The sequence below is a fragment of the Trachurus japonicus genome, chromosome 11, assembly GCF_045865225.1.
Source record: "Trachurus japonicus isolate A0001 chromosome 11, Traja_1.0".
NCBI lineage: Eukaryota > Metazoa > Chordata > Actinopteri > Carangiformes > Carangidae > Trachurus > Trachurus japonicus.
Window position 1 is genome coordinate 3,370,707 of NC_140917.1, and position 26,222 is coordinate 3,396,928.

The following is a 26,222-nucleotide window of genomic DNA, read 5'->3' on the forward strand; positions in this document are numbered from 1 at the left end:
CATCCTTAACATGTCTTCTTTCAGAAAAGTCAAAAGAAATGGTAGGAAGTCCACATTAAGGTGTTATTTTACTTCATTTTGTCTCTTCTGTCAGTAGATTTCTCCTAAATTCACCAAAAGTTAGTCTGACCCATGTCATGTCAGGTATCATTGTAAAGTTCTCTCTCTCCTGAACAACTATATAGGCTCCAAAAATTGTCATTTCCTTTGTATCAGCAACCAATCGTAAAAGTATGATTTACATTAAGTAGGCCTATGGAATTTTACAGTACAAGTCTTTAAAGGCCGTTTTCTCAAATGAGTTTTTCCTCAGACTCTGAGCTTCAGCAGCATTTACTGTAACAGACACCAAACCTTCCAGTTTGATCCCTTTCTATATTCTGAAGGTTTTTACTGAGGGGTTTGTTGATATATCATTCACAGCCTCATTTATTTCCTAAAAACATGGCGAAATTTGATTTTTTTAGGGCTGGTGACAGTATTTTCTCATTTACAGAGTGATAAAAAGAGATATCCAAAATACCGTTTTGACTCTAATATGTCAACAAAATAAAACAAGAATTTGTGGTTTTATCCATTGTTCAGGTTTCGGCTCTGGAAATATATGCAAATTAGCGCATATTTCATCAGATATTGCCTCATTTACATATTTAAACATAAAATTTGACAAAACTTGTAATACAAAAAATATTTGTCTTAATGTAAGTGATAAACATGGGAAGTTTCATCGCGATATCTGTTAGTTAAATTTTTTACCCTATTCACCTGTAGTGTCTCCCCTAAATCCGACCATAACTGGACAACTGAAGAGCAGGTAAACGCGTTAGTCCGACTGATACCGGACTTCTCCAGATCCGACTACAACACCCAGAGGATGTGATTGGAACCTGGTTTTCTTCACCTTAATCTGACACAAACTGGACAATGCATGTGTGCACACGCTTCACAACAGTAGACACGACACAAAGTGAAGCAGAGAAACCGACCTGAACCTGCCTGTCCTGATGCGTCAGCGCCGAATTAGTTCATTTCACACAGTGCGAGTCGTATTAACTTGCTGAAACGACGCATATCGCCCCCCAGTGTTGAGGAGTCAGTTATTTGACTCTCCCTGTTGCATGTAAACAGGGAGAAGGACTGAACTCCGAGCAGAGCAGAGCTGAACTGAGCTGAGCTTGTAAACGTTCTGACAGAGAGAGAGAGTACGAGACAACCAACGAAGCCTCCTCACGAAAAACCAGTTTCATGTGTGGGGACGATCTCAGGAGGAATCAAGCTCCTACACGTTCTGAATCCCGACTCTGGATGTTGGTGGTTAAGTAGCAGCAGCAGCAGCGTTGAGCGTGGAGACGAGGAGACGAGGAGACAAGACGCCGGTTGTGTTGCTGCTGCACTATTCAAATTAATTCATAACCTGTGGGGAAACCGCCATGACAGTCTGACAAGCTTTTTAACAATACAGGCCTGATGTGTAGCAGAGAGTCTCAGCTGAGTATCTGTCACCGAGCTGCTGCCACGGCGCCGGCTCACACAGCGCCGGGCTCTCCACCGCCGCCACGGCACTATTTTCTTCTTTCTTTAGCTCTCCTGTTTCCCAACGATCAGAGTTGGGAGGAGGGCAGGGTGGGTATAGGATTTACAGTGTCGTGCAGAAGTTTGGGCACCGCTCATCCAAACGTCTGTTCAGCAAGTGGAGGATGAAACGATCTCCAGAAGACGTGAAGCTACAGACGAGTCGACACGTTCACTTTACATTTTAAATAAAATGATTTTCAAACTGCCAGAAATTCTTTCCTTCCTTTTCCCCTTCCTTCCTTCTTTCCACAATCCTTTTTCCCTTCCCTCCCTTCCTTCCTTCCTTCCTTCCTTCCTTCCTTCCTTCCTTCCTTCCCTCGTTCTCCTTCCTTTTTGACCCAATTGACCCAATCTGTTCCCCTTTAACCCTCCTTCTATCTTTCCTTCCTTTTTCCCCTTCCTTCTTTCCTCCCATCTCTGCCTTTGTCCTTCCTTCCTTCTTTACTTCCTTCCTTCCTTGAACAAATCGGTTCCCTCCCTCCATCTTTCTTTCCTTCCTTTTTCCCTTCCTTCTTTCCACAATCCTTTCCCCCTCCCCCCCTCCCTTCCTTCCTTCCTTCCCTCCTTCCCTTCGTCCTTACTTCTTCCTTTTTAACCCAATTGACCCAATCTGTTCCCTCCTTCTATCTTTCCTTCCTTTTTCCCCTTCCTTCTTTCCTCCCATCTCTCCCTTTGTCCTTCCTTCCTTCCTTCCTTGAACGAATCTGTTCCCTCCCTCCTTCTATCTTTCCTTCCCTTTTCCCTTCCTTCTTTCCTCTTTCCCTTTGTCCCGTTGTCCTTGAATGAATCTGTTCCCTCCCTTCATCTTTCTTTCCTTCCTTCTTTCCACAATCCTTTTCCCATCCCTTCCTTCCCTTCATCCTTACTTCTTCTTTCCTTTTTGACCCAATCTGTTCCCTCCCTCCTTCTATATTTCCTTCCTTTTTCCCTTCCTTCTTTCCTCCCATCATTTCCTTTGTCCTTCCTTCCTTCCTTCCTTCCTTGAACGAATGTGTTCCCTCCCTCCATCTTTCTTTCCTTCCTTTTTCCCTTCCTTCTTTCCACAATCCCTTTCCCCTCCCTCCCTCCCTTCCTCCCTTCTTTCCTTCCTTCCTTCCTTCCTTCCTTCCTTCCTTCCCTTCCCTTCGTCCTTACTTCTTCTTTCCTTTTTGACCCAATTGACCCAATCCTTCTTCCTTCTTTCCTCCCATCTTCCCCTTTGTCCTTCCTTCCTTCCTTATTTCTTTCTCTTCCTTCCTCCCATCTTTCCTTCCTTACTTCCTTCTCTTCATCCTTCCTTCCTTCTTCTCCATCCCTCTTTCTGCCTCGTTCACTCAGAGAACCGCGGCTCCACATCGCCACCGATTATGCAACAGATGCTACGGCAGAAAATGCAAAGCAGAAGCTCTGCAGCTTCACACACATCCTTCAACTACCTCACCCCCCACACACATCCCCCAACACCACAACACTCCCCCTTTCTCTCTCTCCCTCCCTCCTCATCCCTCCCTCCACATTTGCTTTGATCTCAGAGGCATGTCTCCGAGGCATGTCAGCGCACGAGACAATATATTCCCAGATTCCATAATGACCCATCTTCCTTTTTCCTTGGTGACAATGGTGGGACAGCTCTGACAGATGATACTAGTTACACCCAGGTGAAAACAACAGGCCTGACAGATCCGTGCTGACAGAGCGGCCCGCACACATCCTTATGCCGATCGCTGTAGCCTGACTGCTGCCTGCTGCTATGAATTTTGTAGCTGGTCCCAGTTGGGGAAGAGAAACGAGGGGGGTAGGAAGGAGGGAAACGGAGGGGTAAAAGCTGCTACAGTTGCTTCTGTTGTGGGTGAGACTAGAGCACGTCTGCACCACTCAGCGCTGCACGTTAGAGATGTTCAGTCTGAGCTTCTGTGTGGCGGTGGTTATAGACTCTATCTATCTATCTATCTATCTATCTATCTATCTATCTATCTATCTATCTACAGTATCTATCTATCTATCTATCTATCTATCTATCTATCTATCTATCTATCTATCTATCTATCTATCTATCTATCTATCTATCTATCTATCTATCTATCTATCTACAGTATCTATCTATCTATCTATCTATCTATCTATCTATCTATCTATCTATCTATCTATCTATCTATCTATCTATCTATCTATCTATCTATCTATCACCGGCAATGTTCACACGTCGGGGACCCATAAGTGTTGCTATGGTAATCGCTGGCAAGTTTATTGATATGTTTGGTTTGGTTTATGTTGTAATATCACACACACACACAGAAGGCTTATCAAGTGTCTGCACAGTACCAGTAACTGCACAGCTGAGTTATCCTCCTTTATCTGGATTTACGGCTTCGGTGGCGCTCGTCAATAACTTCTATAAAAACTCTTTAAAAAAAAGAAACTCTGCTGCACGCCGTCTTGCAGCGAGCTTGCATCATCACTTGACTTTACGTTTACAGTATCAGCTCAATGATAAAGCCTATATATCAGCAGGCTGATACCTGGCTGATCCCAGGTCAGAGCTCCAGACTAACGTTAGGAGACAGCGACGCCCTTTAATTTACAATTTTAGGAGCACAAGCAGAAGATTTCAGGGTGTAAAACACTTGCAAACCAAATATTCACATTTTTCATTCATGATCCTCACACACACACACACACAGACTGCAGACACTTTTCACTAGGGCCGCAACTAACGATCATTTTCATTATCGATTACTCTGTCGATTATTTAAATGATTAATCAACTAGTTGTTTGGTCAATAAAATGTTGAAAAACATCAATCAGTCTTTCTCAAACCACCAGGCGACGTCCTCAAATGTCTTGTTTTGTCCACAAACCAAAGAGAGACTCAGTTTATTGTCATAAAGGAACAAAGAAACCAGAAATATATACACATTGAAGAAGCTGGAATCAGAGAATTTGGACTTTTTTTCTTTAAAAAATCATCAAAAATGTTGACGATTAATTTAATAATTGATTATTGTGCGATTCATCGATTAATTGTTGCAGCTCTACATTTCACCAGTCTTAAAAAATATATAAAAAACTGCAAATTTACTGGTTGCACATAAGCAAATAGATGAAAAATGTACTTGCACTGTCTGAAATTAGGGGCAAAATGCCTCATTTCGAGGCAGACTGGAGCTGCAGCTCCACCTGTGTGTCACAAGTTGTTTATCTTAAAGCCGTTGGTCTCATTAGTCGATGCTAATGTGCATTGACACTGATTTAATATTAAAAACTGTCTCATCTTTGTCTTTCCAGTTGGTTTGCTCCACCTAAAAAACATCAATCATTCCTAATATCCATATCAGTGCTGGTCTAAACTCTGATACGGATCAGACATGGGTGTAGATCCCGGGGGGGAACGGGGAGGACATGTCCCCCCTCAATAAAAACAGCCCAAATTATTCAAAAAAATTAAACAAATGTATTTTCAGACTTCACACTGTTCACATTTTAGACTCACATCTAAAAAGATCTATCTAGAACTACGATGCAAATGAACGGGCAGTTTCTTATCTCAGTAGGCTTTTAAAGAAACGACCCCCTCAATCTTAGAGCTTCATAATTTGATATTCATCATCATCATCATATCAATTAATCATGTATAAAGTAGTCCCATTCACTGGGATAAAAGGAAGATGGTGAGGAGAATTGGGGATCTGGGATCTGGGAGGGTCGATGGGAGGCGGAAGATAAGAACATGAGTAGATATTACATGTCCAGTCCGAGACCATTAAAATGATCATTTACTAATATAACAGCAGTGATGGGCGCTGTTGGCTGTTTAGGACAAATAGACAAGAAAGGTATAAGCACAGTAAATGATTCCCTGTGCAGTACTTTTTGAACGACATGGCGATAGAGCCTCTACCAAGTTGTGATTTATGGTGGCATCATGGTATGAGCTGCATATTCTGTGACACAAACTGTAAACTGTCTTGTCTGTAACAACATCTATGTCCCGTCTGTCTGTCCTGGGTGAGGGATCCCTCCTCTGTTGCTCACCCTGAGGTTTCTCTGATTTTTCCCTGTTAAAAGGGTTTTCTATGGAGTTTTTCCCTCAGTGGATGTGGGGGTCTAAGGACAGAAGATGTTGTTACGATGCCATGTAAAGACCTTTGAGACAAACTGTTGGTAAAAACGGGCTATACAGATAAAATTGCCTTGCCTTGCCTTGCATACACTGTGTGTTTCCTCCAAGTGGCAGCAGGCTGAGGTGTGTTTCCTCTACAGGTATTTTACTACTGTCTTCATTAAGAGCTATTGACGAGGCAGCACAAACCCCCCCCAGCAGCAGCAGCAGCAGCAGCACCCACCACCACCCTGTTGCTCTGCTCAGACTCAACCACTTTCTGCTCCTTCACATTGTAGCTGGTTAATAACCATCAGAGCTGCTGCTGCTGCTGCTGCTGCTGCTGCTGCTCGGTCTCTCTCGATCCCGGTCTCAGTCTCGGTCTCTCGCCCACCCTTATACGTTTTCCCTGCGACACTTTCTTTCCCAACAGGTAAACACACTACTGATTCCAGGTCAGCCGTGTTCAGAGGGGGTTTGTAAAGGCTCAGGGAGGATTACAGCTTCCTCCTCCTCCTCCTCCTCCTCCTCAACAGTCACCTGCCGTCTGAGGCTGCGAGGAATTAGGACAAAAAAAACACCACCATGCACGGACCAGGAGAGCCACACCTCGCCTGTCATGGCGAACCACACACACACACACACACACACACACACTCTCGCTCTCTCTTAAAAAAAAGAAAAAAACTCAACACACCGGTCTGGGTCCACAGAGCTGGACTGTAAACTTTTACAACACGCAGCGGCCACAGCGGAGACGTGACGGGAGGAGAGGAACATGCAGCGGAGCTCGGAACACGGCCGAGAGACAACAAACCAAACAGCAACACAACATAACATAACACAACACAACCCAGCAGCTCGGTGTGTTTCTGTTCTGGTCTTACCTTTGCAGACGAAGAGCAGCAGGATCGATGCCGCCGCCACCAGCAGAGTGTTCCTGTTCCTGAGCGGAGACGCCGGACAGCGCGCTGCTGCCGCCGCTGCTGCGTAATCTGTGGCCATGCCGCTGAAATATCCAACACGGAGCCTCCAAATTATTCCTTCTCTTCTGCGAGCGATCGGCCAGGACAGAAAAAAGAAAAACTTCCGAGCTCTCTCTGTCTCTTTCTCTCACACACAGTCACACAGTCACACAGTCACAGTCACACACACATCCAGTAGCTCCAGTCCACAGCGGGTATAGAGGGTAGAGCCCACCGGTCCAAGTTGCAGCAGCGTTTCTCTCTCTGCGCTAAGTTTCTCTGTGAGCGGCTGAATGTGAATGTGAATGTGTTTCTGACAGAGAGGAGGAGAAGACAAACCCCTCCCTCTCTCCCTCTCTCCCTCTCTCTCTCTCTCTCTCCCCGCGTGGGCCGTGCCACAGTGCGCTCAGGTAGCCCGCGGCTGGCTGGCTGGCTGATGCGCGTGTACGTGTACGTGCGTGTGTGTTAGTGGGTGTGTGTAGCCTATGTGTCACGGCGCGGAGCAGAAACAGAAACAAAGTGTTGGACGGACTGAGAGAGAGAAGGAGAGCTGCGCGGAGCTCCGAGTGAGAGTGTGTTTCAGGGAGAGTGTGTGTGTGAGTGTGAGTGTGTGAGTGTGTGTGTGTGTGATGTGCAGCGCTGAGAGAGAGAGAGAGAGAGAGAGTGGGGGGAGGAGGAGGGGGGTGTGTGGGGGGGAGACGGCACAGTGATGTCAGCAGAGCGTCACCAAGAGGACTTGAGCCGTAATAGGCTGCTGAGCTCAACTCAACCTGCACGCGGCTTCTACTGACACCTGCCGCTCCACTGCGCGCGCACGCGTGTGTGTAAGTGTAGGTGTGTGTGTGTGTTTGTGAAGGGGGTGTGGTCTAATAGAAAGAAAGGAAGAAAGAAAAGAAATCAGTGCATAATATTTTATTATCGGTGATTATTTCCAGTGATCACCAACATTATTCTGTGATTAATGGAAATACCTCCACACAGTGAAGGAATGTAAAAGCTGCATTCACTAATTAAGACTCTTTATTACTTTATTATAGGGAACCCTTATTCACTATTAACTAGGTGCTTATTAATGTGCATATAAGTAGCTTATAGCTCCTTATTAGGAATTATTAAGCACGTATTAACACCTTATTCTACATAGCCTTATTCTACCTCTATTACACCATGAATTAAGATTTTTCCTGATATTAACTCCTAATTATGGCTTATTCATTGTAAATTAATGCATTAATGTTATCTACTAATTCAGAGTGATAAAGGAAGAGTTACTGTTCTTGTGCTACTGCCCCTGTAACCCACTGGTTATTCACATCATTATTTAGAAACAACAATGCATTAATTTACACTGAATTAGCGATAATTAGGAGTTAATATCAGGAAAAATCTTAATTCATGGTGTAATAGAGGTAGAATAAGGCTACTGTATGTAGAATAAGGTGTTAATATGTGCTTAATAATTACTAATAAGGAGCATATTAATAAGCATCTAGTTAATGGTGAATATGTGTTTCCTAATCTAAAGTGTTACCATATTCACATTTAACTGTTACTGTAACTATAACTCCTGCACTTTATCTGTCTAATTGCTTACACTTTTATATTTCAACCTTGGTTTTGTTATTGTATATCTATCTATCTATCTATCTATCTATCTATCTATCTATCTATCTATCTATCTATCTATCTTTTTGACCCAATTGACCCAATCTGTTCCCTCCCTCCTTCTATCTTTTCTTCCTTCTTTCCTCCCATCTTTCCCTTTGGTCCTTCCTTCCTTCCTTGAACAAATCTGTTCCTTCCATCCATCTTCCTATCTATCTATCTATCTATCTATCTATCTATCTATCTATCTATCTATCTATCTATCTATCTATCTATCTATCTATCTATCTATCTATCTATCATCTATCTTTATTCACTATGACATGTGCTGCTGCCTTTCATGGCCGGGTCACCGTTGTGAAAGAGGTCTTCATCTTCCTTTATCTGGTTACAGTAAATTGAATAAAATAAAAATAAATAATGCTGTTTTCTATAAACCTAACTATTCTAATGCAGCTGGAGATTTTAAGTGCAGCATATCAGTACATAAAATATGCATTAATACAGATTAAATTCCTCTACAAATATGTATATATATCTACAGTGGAATCAGAAAGTATTCAGACCCTTTCTGTTTATTGCTCCTGAGGGTATTTCAGCTTACACAATACATATAATACAGCAGTAAAAAAAAAATACAGGAATGTAAGGGGAACAGTACAGATAGGCATGAATAATTAAAGGGATGGATCTTCTGCACAGCGTGGAGTAGGTGGGAAAGTGTTAGCAGACAGAGAGGTGGTGCAAAATGTCAGATTTTTATTTTTAATGGATGAAAAATTGGCATTTTATAATTGGTGCGATCTCCACCCAACGACCCGTCACAACAAGAGACTGAAACTCTCTTGTTTGTTAAAGCATTTGCAACTTCCTGTTTGTTTGTTGGTTTGTTTTATTTGATGCACTAGAATTTGTTTTGTTTTTTTAAACCGTCTGTGGTAAAATAAAACTGAAGTGACCAGACTTGGTTGAGAAAAGAGTCCAAACTATTCAGCGTGCACGTCAGGACAGGAGCAGGAACAGAGGAACTCTGTGTGACCCTCTGGTGATAAACCGGTGACCAGCAGCCATAGATCTGGACGACACTGTCAAACTATTCCTACAGCTCCAACTGTTCCCTGGAGCGCTGCCACCTCAGTAATAGAGAAATAGAAGACGAAGAAGAAGGAGTAGAAGTCTGGTGCCACCTGAAACCATTTCTGGAGGACCACGTACGAAGAGATGTGATTGGAGGAGGAGACCGAGAGCCAGGAGGCGACAGTAACAGAGCTTCAGAAGCTCGACCAGGCCTTTAAAGGGATACAGTAGTTCAACATTTTGGCAAATTGTCCCATTGCCATAATCCCTATAGTCATAGCAGTAGGTTCGTTACCTTTAATTGTCGGTGTAAGCTATTTTTAGAACGGCGGAGCAGAGCCGTGAGCTGCTCAGAGCTACGCTATGGAGACTAAGGGAATTTCTTGGTTTCCCTCATCAAACTCATCAAATACACAATCCAACAACTCCACAACGCTCTGGTGGACAAGTTGTGAGCTGCACATTCACCACACTATGAGATAAAAACACAACATTACCAGACAGAGTTGTTTTAGAGGGAAATTCATGTAAAACCGCTGATGCGCGTTGCGTTCAGGGACAGTTTTTCATCAAGCAGTCTCTGTATTTCCCTCTAAAACAACTCTGCCTGGTAACGTTGTGTTATTATCTCATAGCGTGGTGAATGTGCAGGTCACAACTTGTCCACAAGAGCGTTGTGGAGTTGTTGGATTGTGTATTTGATGAGTTTGATGAGGGAAACCAAGAAATCCCATAATGAGCCTCCGTAGCGTAGCTCTGAGCAGCTCACGGCTCTGCTCCGCCATTCTAAAAACAGCTTGCACCGACAATAAAAGGTAACAAACCTACTGCTATGACTATAGGGATTATGGCAATGGGCCAATTTGCCAAAATGTTGAACTATCCCTTTAAATGAAGGATTGAAAAAGTAATATTCTCAGGTCTGATGAAACATCTAACACCATCCCTAAAGTGAAACATGATGATGGCAGCCAAGAAACCATGAGAGCAGTTTTTTGGGGAAAAAAGTCAGACAGTCCATGAGTCAGCCAGTCAAATTCCAGACTTGAAACTATGTAGAAGATGTGGAGAGAGACATGAAGATCATTATCACAGGTGCATTCACTCAACCGGCTCCAATCCAGGTGTGCAAAGCTCATAAAGACTCACAGCTGTGACTGCTGCCAAAGACACTTCTGACTTTACAGGTCGTCTGAGACTGGAGCAACAAAAACCACAGAGAGAGTTGAGAACTTTCCTTTAGCAGCCAATAAAACTCAGGTACTTTCTCTCTACCACATTGTTCTGTTGTGACCTTCTGAAAACATCTTGTCTTCCACCTGTTAGACCGTATAACCATCAACCGTCCAATCAGAGCTGTTAGTTACTGGAAACACTGTCAGTCAGTCGTTGGAATCAAAACCGAAACCAGTGCCAAAGCCTTAATGTTGCTCACGGTGTCTGACCAGCAGCCAAAAAGTCCTTTATATCATTTGAAATCATAGAAACGCTGTGGCAGCAAATGTGACTGAAAGCTTTTTATCATTTAATCCAAATAATTATTGATTCCTGTGAGTTTGACCGCGTGATACACCCACTGATTTGCACAGGAAATGGAAACTTCACTGCTAGATAGAGGCCGTACAGAACCACCGTGTGCTCTGTGTAGAGCGATGACTCTGCAGGGTTTTATAGGCACATCAATGATTTCCTGGCCCGGGCTTTGCTTTCTAAGAAGACAAGAACAATTTCCTCTTAAAATTCACTTTGGCTCATTAGGAGTAAAAAAAATAAAAAATAAAAAATGAAGGAAACCTTAAGAGAGGCAATTTAAAGAGAAATATTCCTTCTGTGGTTGGGAGAAGACAATTAGTCAACTAAAAATAGGCTAAGTGACTAAAAAATGAACTGATATTTGTTAGAGTTAGAAATTCAAAACATAAGCACGGTGCAGAACAAACGCAGTAAAATAAGACTAATAAACTTCCACCAAGACCCTGGGTATTAAAATGTCCAGTGGAGTAAACACTGGAGATTGTATATTAACTGTTATTGAGCCGTTTAGAAGAAAAACATTCGACTGTTACAAGAAAACTATGAATCCCTGTGAAAACATTAGGGCCATTATGACGTCCAAGTATAGATGAAGTGTAAAGTGAAGCCAAAACAACTATACAAACATTTTTCCATCGACAGAATAAAGGTTATTTCCCAATGATGTAAAAAATTAAAGGGATAGTTCAACATTTTGGCAAATTGGACCATTGCCATAATCACTATAGTCATAGCAGTAGGTTTGTTACCTTTAATTGTCGGTGCAAGCTGTTTTTAGAAGCTAGAGCTTTTAGAAGTTACGGAAGCTCATGGGATTTCTTGGTTTCCCCTCATCAAACTCATCAAATACACAATCCAACAACTCCACAACGCTCTGGTGGACAAGTTGTGACCTGCACATTCACCACGCTATGAGATAATAACACAACGTTACCAGACAGAGTTGTTTTAGAGGGAAATACAGAGACTGCTTGATGAAAAACTGTCCCTGAAGGCAACGCGCATCAGCGGTTTTGCATGAATTTCCCTCTAAAACAACTCTGTCTGGTAACGTTGTGTTATTATCTCATAGCGTGGTGAATGTGCAGGTCACAACTTGTCCACCAGAGCGTTGTGGAGTTGTTGGATTGTGTATTTGATGAGTTTGATGAGGGAAACCAAGAAATCCCATAATGAGCCTCCGTAGCGTAGCTCTGAGCAGCTCACAGCTCTGCTCCGCCGTTCTAAAAACAGCTTGCAACGACAATTAAAGGTAACGAACCTACTGCTATGACTATAGGGATTATGGCAATGGACCAATTTGCCAAAATGTTGAACTATCCCTTTAATGTATGATGAGTATAATGGTAGATGTGGTGCTGCAGACCAGCTCAGCATCTTTAAACATCTTTTAATCCACTCGGTGACAACGTGATGATGCATCAGGTCTATTACACCTAAAAAAACAATAGTACAAGCAACTTGCACAAAAAAATTGCACACATAAATTCAGGTTTGCTGCGCGCAACAAGGAAGAAAAAGGCTTGAGGGACCAGAGGGGGGTTTGAGTCTCTAGATGGATGTTGTCATTTGCTTTGTTGTCCCGCGCTCGGAAACAGAGACGCTGAGAGGTTTCTTTTTTTTTTTTAAAGACAGAAATGTTTCAAACATGGATGAGTTGAAGGGAAGTAAACAGAGCTCTCCTATACACAAAGAGGACGTTCTTCTGGCGCCTGTTCAGGACGATAAGAGAGCAGCTTTGAAGTCGACTGCGGCGGTTTCTTAAAACTTAACTGCTGAAGACGGAGACACGAGCGGATCGACTGAGGAAAAGGCTTTGTTCACAACAAGACGTTGTAAAAGGCAAGTCTCAATTAACCGACTGATTGAGTCATAACTCAAGACAGTAAATAGTAAAGAATAAAACACTATGGGAGGAACTACTGTATGATTCTGATCACTTTCTTTGTTGAGTATAGCATCCAATATTTCAATGCATCTGTGTTTTTGTCATCTTAAAGAGGAACTATGCTACATTTTTGCAGTAATTAAACAGCTTCAGATTAATTATGATGGTTAGACAACTAGTTCCAGGGAGAATGGAGGCTCTCTGCCTTCCACCTGGCGTCTCTTGGCTGAAAACCAATGCTTCTAAATGTAAGATCAGAGTCTCCGACACCGCCACACAAACGTAACGCGCTAACCCGTAACCCCTAATCTTTGGTAGCATGTGGCCACAACAATGGAGGTGAATGTTTGTGGGTAAGTGTTTGTTATAGATAGATCCAACACATTACAGTTGGTTTTCTCCACATTTCTTATATATTTACATTCATATTGGTTTGTATAGAGCAGAGAAACCTCTGCAGACAAAGTGTGACCAGTTCCTAAAGTCTTTAATGTCAAAATAACAGGAATATTTTTATCTTCTCCCATTTTAAATGATCTGACCTTGATTGCGAACCTGGTTCCTCTGTGTAATCCAGTTTGAGTCATCTTTAGACATTTAGAAGCATTAAAAACCAGTCTAGATACAGTTACACTACATGTATCTAATGCTGCCAAATGTCTAAATGTCTAAATGTTATTAATAATTTGGCAGCATTAAAAACATCTAGATAAATGTAGTGTAACTTTTTCTAGATTAGTTTTTAATGCTTCTAAATGTCTAAAGATGACTTAAACTGGATTACACAGAGGAACCAGGTTCGCAATCAAGGTCAGATCATTTAAAATGGGAGAAGAAATTGAAAATATTCCTGTTATTTTGACAGTAAAGGCTGTAGGAACTGGTCACACTTTGTCTGCAGAGGTTTCTCTGCTCCAACAAACCAATATGAATGTAAATGTATAAGAAATGTGGAGAAAACCAAATGTAATGTGTTGGATTGTCTATTGGATCTATTTTCTACCTAGAAAATGTTTCCTCCATCGTTTTTCAGTAGAAGTAGAAACAGATTGTACAACAATTTGATGGGATGTATTACGCTACACAATAGTTTTCAGGGTTTTTTAGGCAGGTGAGCTGATCTTTATGAGATTCACTGTGTAGGTGTTTGTGGACAAAGCCGCGTAAACATTTAGGAACCAATGTCAAGGATCTGTCAGGGTTGAAATATGGGCAAAACTGTAAAAAATAAAAATAAAAAAACCTCCCAAACAACGGTCGAGCAACTCCAACTGAGCCGAAGCTGCAACACGGACAGTAAAAAAAACAAAATCCAAAGAAAAAAAACACATTTCCAAAAACTCTGATACACAATAAAACATCCGACTCTTGGCAGCGAGTGGTGAAAATGTACTTGCAGTCTTGCATCAGGCGTTCGATAAGTCGTGCTTGAATAATTCTTTCTCAGTCCGCCAACAACCGATGCCAACGAGATATACAAACAGGAAGAAGAAAGATCTCCGATGGCAGCTCCTTTATACCGGCTGTGATGCAATGATGGTTTCCCGATAGAACTATAGCGGTGGCGGGAGCGGGCCGACGACGCTCCCACACTTATTCCCACACCGAGCCGTTGTCGCCGTGGCAGCTGAAACAGCTCTTTATCTCGCAGTCAAACTCCCCACCTGCCTCCTCCAGCTGTAACGTTTACAGCTAAAACACTATGATTTCTATGCTTTGATGCAAAACCAAATAACCGCCTATTTTCCTGGCGGGTGGAAATCAAGGTATAAGCATCCTCACGCCTCGCTCCACCTATATTATTCAAAACATTTCAGTGAGAAGTAACACTCGGCCTTCTGGGAAGCCTTTCTGTCTGTACTGTATCTCTGCCTGTGAAAGCTTCCCTGTGATGCTCTGCTCCGTTCTGCAGCGTGGCAGTCGGACCCGGCTGCCCACCTCTCCATTATCACCTCATTAGCAGGCTGCAAACTGGCCCACCCTCCATTCTGGCTGCAGCCTCAATCAGCCCATTAATCACAGAAGAGCAGGGAAACCTTCTGTCCTCTGAAGGCTCTCGATGTATTCTGCCGGCCCCTGCTGTGTTTGTCTGTGTGTGTGAGTGTGTGTGTGTCCGTGAATGTGTGTGGACATGCTGGTGCTGCATACAAATGATCCGGCTACATCCTGCCATCTGTTGACTGCTCAGAGGAACTGCCTCCACTCCACCGACACACAAGTTTCTCCATGTTTTTCTGTCTCATGTCTTTGAATGTAATCGCCACCGATCAATGTTTATCTTGTTAACTGAGACAGATGGGACAAAGGACTCCATCATCATCACTGCAAAAAACACACAACTCATCTGCCATCCAGGTGGTTAAGGTAAAACTCAAATCAAATGAGAACGGTTGGATCTAAAGGATTTAACTAAAAGGCAGTAAGACGCTGCGTTAAAAGCTCCAAGAAACTTTGGTACAACATCGACGAAGATCTACCAGGTAGCGTTAAATCCCCGAAGTTGGGTAAGGATCATCTTTAAGGTTTAAAAAGCAGCTTTAGAGTCTTTAACTTTCCATCTGGATTCTGTTTTGAAGCGAACTTGCACTGTTTCAGTGATCTCCTGACTTCTCCTGAGTTATCTCAACAACCAGTGGATAAACTGTCACGATGTTCTGCACAGACTCTTCTGGATAAACTGTAATAATGTTTTAAGATGAACTGGAATGAACTCTCCTCCTCTGTGTCTAACCCTCCTCTCCTCCATGTGCATTTGTTTCCAACGAAGAAGCCGGTGAGAAATCAATCCATGGAGCGGTGGATAAGGTTATTTATCATCTACCATGTGTATATCTGTGTAGTCTTATCTGTCATCAACAAGAGATCACGGGTTACGGGTTAGCGCGTTAACGTTTGTGTGGCGGTGTTGCCATGGAGACGAGAGCTGGGACACCAGGTCGGAGGCTCTGATCTTACAAGGTTGGTTTTCAGCCAAGAGACGCTCCATTCTCCCTGGAACTAGTTACAAGGCATTGATTTAACCAGAACTAGGACTCTGGAGCTGGAGACAAGGGACACATGGAGCTGAGTTGAGTTTAAAATCCTGCGTATGATATGATTATAGTGCACTTTCACAGGTAACAGGTTGGAAAAACACGAGTTACGGGTTGCCTGGAATGCTACAAAGTCGTAAGTCATGATTTGAAGTCGTAACTTACGGGTTCAAAAGCCTGGAACGCAGCATTAGGCCCTGTTTATACGTCCGTGGGTTATTTTTAAAAACAGAGACATTAACCATCGTTTGCACCCTTCGTTTAGACGCAAACAGAGAATTCACCTCTGAAAACGATTCTTTCTAAAATAAACTCTGGCCAGAGTGGATATTTTGGAAAACTCCATTTGCACGTTTGCATGTAAACAGAGAAAAACAGAGATTTGGGGAGCCGACGTCAGACCCTGACATAGGCTAACCGTAACCAAAGACGGTTTAGAGTAGTGAAGTATCTTTGCCGTGTACTGTAACCATAATGTATAACTTAATAAAATAAAATAAAATGTAATGCAGACTGATACATACATACAGAGCCCGAGGCAGCTCTTCTGTCCAATACACACACGAAGCTTCACTTTTCATTCAAACAAACTAATGCTACTGCCACAATTGTTAGATTTCATCAATGAGACCAACATTTATCGCCTAAAAAGAATTTAACCAGCCGGTGGTAAACCTCTAAAAACCTGCTATGGGTATGTCTTCTTGACGACAAATATACACGGGTTAGTGTAAACAAAAACTTTTCTGAAAACGGACTGGTGTGCACGCAGTTATTTTTGTAAACGGAGAGGATGAAATATCCGTTTATGAAAACAGTCGGACACATGTAAACGTACTCTTAGGTCGATTGTCTTTGCTCTCAATAAATGTAATGTATCATTCTCACATGACTCACTCACTTCTCAGTCCCTCTTTTCTCTTTAATATCTTATATATCATAGTCCCTGGAGTCTTTTGTTTTACAAATGTAGCGTAGTTAAGTTGAAAATTCTGCATAGTTCCTCTTTAAATTTGGTTTATCCTCAAACATCTGCAAGACAGTTGAGTTTCCCATCAGTCTCGGCTCCTCTATGCAACATGATAAAGATTAAACCTGTTAAATAAACATCGCTATCTAGGATGTTCACATGCTGACATTAGCATTTAGCTCCCACCACCACTGTATCTTTAAGTCCAGCCACATAAATATAAAATGACCTCTGCTCTGCATGTATGAAGAACTGGAACTGCCTCGGTCTCTGTGGTTGTACAGTAACACTAACACAGATCACATGACCCGCCCCGTCTTTATAATGACAAACTGCTGCTTAGTGAACATCGATATCCGTCTCTTCAATCCATAAACAAGCTGCATTTTAATTTAACGTCTGTGGTGTCAGGTCACTCGTGTTCCTGCTGCTCTGCTGCCTTTTAACAAGATTGTAGTCTGAGGCTGAGATTCATATTCATTATCAGTGAGCTATGTTGTAATTATTAATTCAAGAGTTGCCCAGAGTTGCTCAGGTCTTTATAGTAACTGTAACTGTGACTGACAAGTTTAGTTTTAAACATTTTGTCAGTCAAATATCATTAAAGGACACAGATTTACTGCAGATGTGGGCTGATGTTATCTTTAAAAAAAAAAGAAAAAGAAAAAGGAAAAGGGGGAAAAAGCTGAATATAAAAAAATAGCTGTATACTTGAAACCATCACAAGGCTGACAGATAATCTCCTCTGGCAATAAAATGCAAAAAGGCCACATAAATGCAATTTGGAGGGGAATTTGTGTGACATAAATAATGAGTAAGCCCTGGCTGCAGGCCTGTTTGGCTCTGTGGAGGAAACTCAGTAAATTAATTCCCCACTGCTGTAATGATGTTGTAAACAAAATCAGAATCACTTTATATCAACTCACATGCCAAACTGCTGTATAAGGTGTTTTCTTTTTTTTCTTTTTCCCCGCTCTCAGTCACGTTGATGCAGAGATTGAGCCTGAACGTCGGTCCACTGCTGCATGGTTTGACATTTGAAATGCAGCTCATATATATTGAAATACAGCGAGCTCACATGTAGTTAGATTCAAAACAAAACAGAAAAAAAAACTCATCGCTATACTAAACTACATCCGTCCGTCCACTCAGAGGAAACCAGGCGGAATCAAGTGTTATTTTTCCTTTACATTTCACCTAAAAGAAGAATCTATCTGGAGCCAGCGGGCTTTTTGGAGAGGCTTTGAATAATTTAGCCGATGATTCGTGTCTCTCCACTTTGAGCTTCCTCGCCCCCCGGAGGCCACCGTACTTTATACCTGTGGTAGCTACACAACACCGAGGGGTCGGGGGGAGGTGAGGCTGAGAGCAGGGCCGTTGTATAGGGGAGAAAAGTGATGATAACTCTAGGGGCCCAGCGCCCAGTGGGGCCCATAAAAAACCCCAGTAGTCTAATCTTTGTATGACTGAATTATTCTGCGTAAGACCCTGACTAATACTCATAGTACACTGTAAAAACTCAACATCTTTCCAAGAATATTTGTCTTATTTCTTGTCCAAATGTCTCATTTCTAGTCAAAACTAACCTCTTTCCACTTAAAATAAGACTCATTACCTAAAAATTAACTTGTTTTTAGATAATTTTCACTTAAATTCACAATAAATAGAAAAATCTGCCAGTGAAAGTAAGTTTTTTGTGCTTGTAATAAGGAAGAAAAACTTGCTCCACTATCAGATTTTTTCTACTTATTCCAAGTGAAAATCTGCTTGAAAGAAGTAAAAAGTGTCTAAAAACAAGCTACTTTTAATATGATGTGTCTTATTTTAAGTATATGAGATTTGTTTTGACTAGAAATGACATTTTGACTAGAAATAAGACAAATATTCTTGCTAAGATACTTGAGTTTTTGCAGTGTAATGCTGCATTAGCATCAAAACAAAGAAGGCTACATAAAAAACGATAATACATACGTAGTCTAAGAAAAAAAAAGGAAAAGTTAGGGGGAGGGGCCCACTTTAGTATTCTATAAGGGGGCCCAGAATTCCTAGCAACGGCCCTGGCTGAGAGGTCGCACAATGATTAACGACAAAAAAAACAACAACATGTCTCTGCTAGGGACAAAATTATATTTATATATTTTCTGACTTTTTCCTTTTTATGTTCCTTTCCTCTGAAACGTTTGGCAGCGTTGACTCGAGGCCTCGCAAATGTATTTAAATGAAACAACCACCGAAGGGGAAATTTACTCTTTGGCTGAACTTGTGACTTGAACTTTTCTTTTTTCTTTTTTTTTCTCCCTCTCTCATCTCTTGTCATAAATTAGAGCTGTAAAAGCTGCGAGCGGCGTGAGGGGTGAGGATGGTATTGTACCGAGCTGCTCACGCTGCAGCTGCACTGCAGGTGTGATGACTGGGAGCTCGACTCTCTCTCCGTCTTTTAAGAAAGACTTAAAAGAAACTGTTCTGTCAGCGTCCGTACGCTTGGGTTTTACTGAGTCGCTTCCTCACTGTCACACACACTCAGTTCATTTACATGGCAGATGAAAAAACCCCAATTTTGAACTCTAACTGGACAGCTAAGAGCAGGTAAACGCATCAGTCTGACTGATACTGGACTTATCCAAATCCGACTAAAAACACCCAGATGATGTGACTGGAAACCTGTTTTCTTCTGCATGTTTACACCTTAATCTGACTGAAACTGGACAATGCATATTAGCATGTATCACAACAGTAGAAACAGCATAAAGTGAAGCAGAGAAGTCGGCCTGAACCTGACCAGAACACACAGTTCAACTAGACAGAAGATGTGTTTTGTTTGTGTCTTTTAAAGGTTATAGTAACAACTTTTTGATCAAAACTATTCATTTTTCAAAAATAACACATCCACGGAACGTCTTTTAGCGATGGTGCCAATTCAAGGAAGCAAATGGGCCTAAAAGTCCAGCTTTCCTTCTGGACAGGTAAGCTAAATGTTTGCTGATGCTAACTAACGGTCAGCCGGTACTGTTGCGTTGCTAATGCTAACTAACGGTCAGCCGGTACTGTTGCGTTGCTAATGCTAACTAACGGTCAGCCGGTACTGTTGCGTTGCTAATGCTAACTAACGGTCAGCCGGTACTGTTGCGTTCCCGGTGCAGGCGATGCTGTGGGTTTGTCGGTTTGTCTGCAGGTGAGTTAGGGTGAAATGATTCAGATGTGTTTCCAGTCCGCTGGGTCTTTTTTGCCTTTAATTGAAAGGAAAGTTGAGACGGAGAGAGAAGGGAATGACACAGCAATGAGCCACTGCCAGACTCGGGATTTGAAGCCTGTAGGACTGTAGCCTCTGTACATGGAGGGCCTACTCAACTCATTGAGCTAATGGCACCCTGAAAAGATGTGTTTTATGAAATAAATTTTTAGTTAGAAGAAGTTAGAAGTCATTTTCAGCCAAGTCTGATTGGGATCTAGCCTGGGTTTACCCATGCTGCTTTGCGCGCGATTTTATTCGCTCTGCAAGTCAGCCTGGAAACCATGGACCCAATTTTCCCCTCAACAAGAGAGCCAATCACAGAACAGGGGAGGGGGCAGCAAGACGATGACGACACACCGACCGAACTTTGTTGATAGCTTGTTGATCCAACATGGCGGCAGACGCTTTACCTTTCCATGCAGCGTTAGAACGTGTTTATAGTAGTTTTGATTGCAAGTTTATTTTGAAAAAAGAGCAACATTTAGCGTTTTTTCCTCATCAGATTTCTGTCGCTCTACATAGGCTACATCATCAGGTATGATTGATACGATTGGCTATAAGCTACGTACAGACACATTTGATAGCGCCCAATAAACAGCTCTGGGCTTTCGTAAACCACGCCTCAAATATGAAAAAATGAACAGGTGGTTTCCAGACTGGATCTCAATCTATGTACATTTAGATTTAGGTCTGGTGTTAGCCAGACTAGTTGAGAACTCACTCAACTTACTATGTGACAAAAAACTCGACAAGAACAGAACTACAGTACGATGAGACGCTCAACTCTAGCTGTGAGCAGAGCTGGACTCTCACACACACACACACAAATCATCGGTCCATCCATCCATCTCTGTGTATTCATGCTTCTGCCTTGTATACAGATTGGACTGGGCCGTCCCCCCGGCCTTGGCTCTTCAATCACCTCTCCCCTCTTTGATCTCTTCCTCCTCCTCCGTCCCGTCCTCCTCCTCCTCCTCCTCCTCTTCCCTCTGCCATCCCAGAACGCCGTATATAAATCACCGTGGAGACGGGTGGCAGGCAGCCGGCCAGCCCCCCAACACCTACTGACTTATTTACTCCAGTTCGCCTCTGATCCACCAGAACCAAACCTGCATTAGCACCCGCAGCAGCAGCAGCAGCAGCAGCAGTCGACTCTACATATTCACACAACTCAGACCACCTAACAGCAAACACACACACACACACACACACAATCTGTTTAGCTGCATTAGAGGAGCCGGAGCAGCAGCGGCTGTGTGAGCTCTCTCCCTTATTATTTTGTCCACAACCAGCCCATGAATTTTATATGCAGCACTCCCATCGCTCTCTTATCCTCACCTCATTCTTGGGGCTGTGAGCCAACACACACACACACACACACACACACACACACACACACTGGGTATGTTTGATTTGTGTGGATATAGATTGGTATGTTTTTATAGTGGAAGGAGGGAGGAGGAGGAGGAGGAGGAGGAGGAGGAGGAAGAAGGGGACGTACGGACAAGGGCACGGTCCTGTTAAAAGACCACATGGTAGATAATCTTTCAGTCTCTAAACGCAGTGGAACCAGGGGGTGAGAGGTGGCTGTCAATCACTGTAAGGAGTCCCCGCTGAGGTAACCTAGGTTACAGGTTTGTTGAGGGAGGGGGGTTAGTAACACAAAGGGGAAGAGGGGGGGGGGGAGGGGGGGGGGGAGAGGTTCTACTCTTCCTCTTCTTCCTCAGAGGAGTTGTTTTTTGTTGTTTGCCTGTAAATGAAAACTGAGTCAGTAACTGATGTGCAACAGACGGAGAAAGAAAACAAACACCTGCACAGGGTCAGAGCTCTGTCACACACACACACACACACACACACACACACACACACACACACACACACACACACACACACACTGACACCTGAGATGACAAGAGATGATCACAGCACTGCAAAAACTGAAAATCTTACGTCTTATTTCTAGTCAAAACAAATCTCATTATACCTAAAATATGTATATTTATACATATACATACAGTTATACATACAAAAGTAGCTTGTTTTTAGACACTTTTTACTTATTTCAAGTCTATTTTCATTTGAAATACTGTAAATAGAAAAATCTGATAGTGGAGCAAGTTTTTCTTCCTTATTACAAGTGAATTTTTAGGTGATGAGTCTTATTTTAAGTGGAAAGAGATTAGTTTTGACTAGAAATGAGACATTTTGACAATAAATAAGATAAATATTCTTGGAAAGATTTGGAGTTTTTGCAGTGAAGACTCAAGTGAAGTGAAAAAAAGTTTTTAAAAAACTGGTGTGAAATGAGCAAAGCGCCTCGGAGCTGCAGCCTTTAAACTCTGAATAACGTGTGAAATGATCAAATCTTTAGTCACGATTTGACTTTGGCTTTTTTTTTTTTTTTTACGACGCTGAACTTGAGGCTCTGAGCCGACGTCGTCTTTGTGCAGACTTCAGTGCACTGAGCTGACATCTATTCAACACACACTCTACTCTTGGGTTCCCTGATGATGATTTATCAGAATGACTGTGGTGAACTCTGACTCCTGCAGCTGTCCCGAGGTCGGCATTTGTGGTTTTGGATTCATTGGTTGGGAGATACTTGGGAGTGAACTGTAATGTTACAATGACATTTTCTGCCAAATATTTCATGGTGTGAGATACTGTGTGAATGTTGTGTTGCTCAATAAAGATTGTAGCAACCAAGTCCTTCAATTTCCTTTGGGATCAATAAAGTAATAAGTAAGTCCTACTTCTGCCACCACTGACTGCTAATTGTTTATCTGTAATGTTCTGGATTCCTCCTTTGCATTTAAAATAATATCAGCAATTTAAATTCTTAACAAAGTCACAATTTTTACGATTCAGCCACATGAAAACAGACAGAAAATGCTACTTATGTCCGAGCACAGTCGGAAAAAACTGTTTGCTTCTTCCAACACCGGTGCAAAATGGTGGTAAACTAAAATAACCTGACTGACCGGCCGCCCCAGCCAACGTCAGCGTCAGGTCTCATAAACAAAATGAAATACAGCTCCCCCTAGTGGTTTGAAGGTATAATGTCAAAAACATGAATAAAAAAAACATGATATTCAATTTGTTATTACAACTAAGCTATGTTTCCCTTTAATCTTTGGAGCTTTCCAGACCCTAGGTATTTTTTTTAATTTTTTTTTATTATATTTCAATGTTTATTTAACAGGGACGATACATACAACATTGCCACAAAAAATGTGAAAATGTGATGCATGCAGGATGTCTAGCTTCAGCTAATTCACAGTCTTTGTCCCTGGTGGTCAGGCTTTAGAACAGGATCAAATATACTGAATACAATAAATGCAATGATAAAAATGCAGTGGATAATAGGTACCATGAATAAATAAACACAGCTGCAAATTTCGGATTAAAACACAAGTTAAATTTAGCATTAAACATTAGTGAAATGCTGTATTGACAATGACTTGAGAGAAGTTAACGTTCATATTTCTGCTGCTGCTTGAGCCGATGTTTAACTTTAACACTAAACCTCTTTAGTTCTGTTTGGGATTTAATTTCTGATGGTAAAGAATTCCATAGGTGTGCAGTGCACTGAGGGGGATGATCTGACCTCACATTTCTCTGATCCAAATCTAAATGCGTAGGTTATAACATATTGACTGTTTAATTTTATAGCAGCAACATCATTTGTTTTTTAAATGAATGTGTTTTTACCATCAGATGTCTTTGTATCTACATGCACCTGGAGCCTCAAGGTGAGTTTGACTTGCACAATAAAACGACATATCAAGGTTTATACTAGGGCAATATAAAAATCTATTGATGGTAGTCTGTGCATGTGTAAGATGTTTTCATGTGCACTGTAGTTTATTTTTCCTTTGGTGCAATGACATTCTTTTAAAATATGCTGCACACAGCGCTAATTAGCAACAGCAGCGTGCTAAATCAAGATGTTATTACACCTTTGATGATATTATGACCATTAGCATGTTGGTAATCTCTCTGTAAAAGACTGATTTCCTCCTGGATGAGCTCTTCCAACAGTCCCAGAACAAGTAAAGAGAACATGACCTCCCTGTCCTCCATCACTATGCCCATCACGCACACACCTGCAGCCAACTTGGAAATTATATTGAACAGCACAGAGCAGCCCCCCCTTCTTTTTCTTTTTTTTCTTTTTTTTTTCAAAAAGCAAAACAAAATCCCTGTAGTTGCACCTCAGATGTTTCCTACACAAGCTGTCTTTTTTGCAGGTCCATAAAAACAAGCCAAACATATCCATCACGGCTCTCCAAACAGCTTGTGCACCTCGTTCCAAGTGTTTCACAGCCAAGCTGCAGTAAGGCCGACTTTCTGATGTCCACCACAGGAAATGTGGAGCAATTTGATGGACGTTTCTGTGTTTTCTGGAACAGAATAAAGGTGGAAACGCAGACTCGTGTGGCTCGGCAGCTGGCTGGCGTGGATATACGGGGGGGGGGGGCCCGCTGTGTTCGATGATCCGTCAAACTTCGGTGGTTGTTTTAACGAACACACGAAGGTGGAACGGTGAATCCATTTTCAATTTGAGGAAAAACTATTATTCTATAATCACATCTGACTCTTCTCAATTGACTGGCCGGATATGAAGAGGAGAGCAGACCGCAGAGGACGGGAGATGGTATATTTCAAAAAGCCACAGCGAGGAACGTGCTGTGCCAAGTTTTTGTGGTTCATTTTTGTACTGAGATTTTTTTTTTTTTTTAAAGGGGGGTCGATCTTTTTCATGTTGCCTGGTTTTCAGTTTAATACTGCCTTCAAGTCATCCTGGTAAGCTCCTAGTTGAGACTTCTGAAGTGGTAAATACGACGTGTCACGCATGCAAGTGCATTAGTTTGAGGGACAGCTTCCCCCAGCAACATCAGCAAACTGGAGCTTCAAGTGCAGGAAGACGACATACACACCCCCAAAACGTGAAAAAGTGATGACTTGAGTGGAATTTGAATATATCAATACGCAAAATATAGAGAAAATGTGAACAAGCCAAGCATCTGTTGAGCTTGGTTGTTTTTTGCACATCATACCAAGCATCGATCTCTAGAGCAGTAACAAAGCTAAGACCAGTGATGCAAACGGGTATGGACCAGGAGGGGGGGGGGTGGCTTGAGATGGCGACACTTAAGTAATAGGAGTGATAGGTACAGTATATGCAAAAATTAATTATTGCATACATCGGTAACCCTTTAATTTACAGGCCGTTAATTATGTGATAATGTCAAGAAATAGCCAAGAAATAACAATTAATTGTGTCATAATGTCTAGAGATAGCCTAGAAATAACGGTCAATTTCATAGTAATGTCGAGAAATATCACCAAGAAATAACGATTGATTGAGTAGAAACAGCCCAGAAATATCAGTCAACTGCAAGAAGACTTCATGGAGAAAAATTCTGGACTTTCCCAAAGGATTCAAAGCATGAAAAACATGACATTAGTATGAAATTGACCATTTCTTGACATTATCACGTAATAAACGGCCTGTAAATTATACGTCTTTCCACAAACGGGCTTCCTTCTCCTTTCAAACAGGGCGGAGCTCTGTGGGAAACAGTAGGAGAGACACAACCGGAGGGAAAACCGGGATCTGACCCAACACTGAAGGAAACGTCTGTGGCGAACGGTTCCACGGACGAGGACGAAAAAACAAGCGCATCACACTGAATGCGCATGTCTACATTTGTAGTAATGGGTATTATCAATCCAAACAGAGCGAACCACTTGTCCACCAGAGCATTTTGGAATTGTTGGATTGTGTATTTGATGAGTTTGATGAGGGAGCGGCAAAAACACGCTCACGTCTCTGCCCCGCTGATCTAAAAACAGCTTGCACCAACAATTAAAGGTAATGAACTTACTCCTAAAACTATAGGGATTATGGCAATGGGCGGATTTGCCAAAATGTTGAAATATCCCTTTGAGTAAGTAAGTAACAAAACCTGTTTACATCCCTATAGCTAATTTCCTCTTATTAATTAACTCACCTGTTAACGCTTCATTAAGGATTGGGGGCGTGGCCTCTTTGAGTGACAGGTGGTTGAGTGTACGATTAAACTGAACCGATGTCTCACTCTGCTTCACATTGATTTTCTCCTTCTGTACTTTCGATGCAGGAGGGATGAAGCATTATTTATAATTCCTGTGCGTCCTATGGCTCCTTTTTTTTTTCTTCTTTACTGTTGCAGGTGAAATGAGTGAAGAGTAATTGGTGGCTGTGAAGACGGAGACCGACT

General features: G+C 42.1%; 2 protein-coding genes across 3 annotated transcripts in view; both read right to left on the reverse strand.

Moving 5' to 3' along the window:
- The window catches only part of pvrl2l (PVR cell adhesion molecule related 2 like), a 407,983-nt gene extending 401,294 nt beyond the window's left edge, over positions 1 to 6,689 (reverse strand). For both annotated transcript variants that reach the window (XM_085790687.1, XM_085790686.1), the window contains exon 1: positions 6,542 to 6,689. In XM_085790687.1, coding sequence (XP_085646813.1) covers positions 6,542 to 6,659 — 118 coding nt within the window. In that variant the 5' untranslated portion in view covers positions 6,660 to 6,689. The remainder of the gene's footprint in view (positions 1 to 6,541) is intronic.
- LOC146977901 (flotillin-1) overlaps positions 1 to 26,222 on the reverse strand; it is a 364,493-nt gene that overhangs the window by 73,653 nt on the left and 264,618 nt on the right. The gene's annotated exons all lie outside the window — the stretch shown is intronic.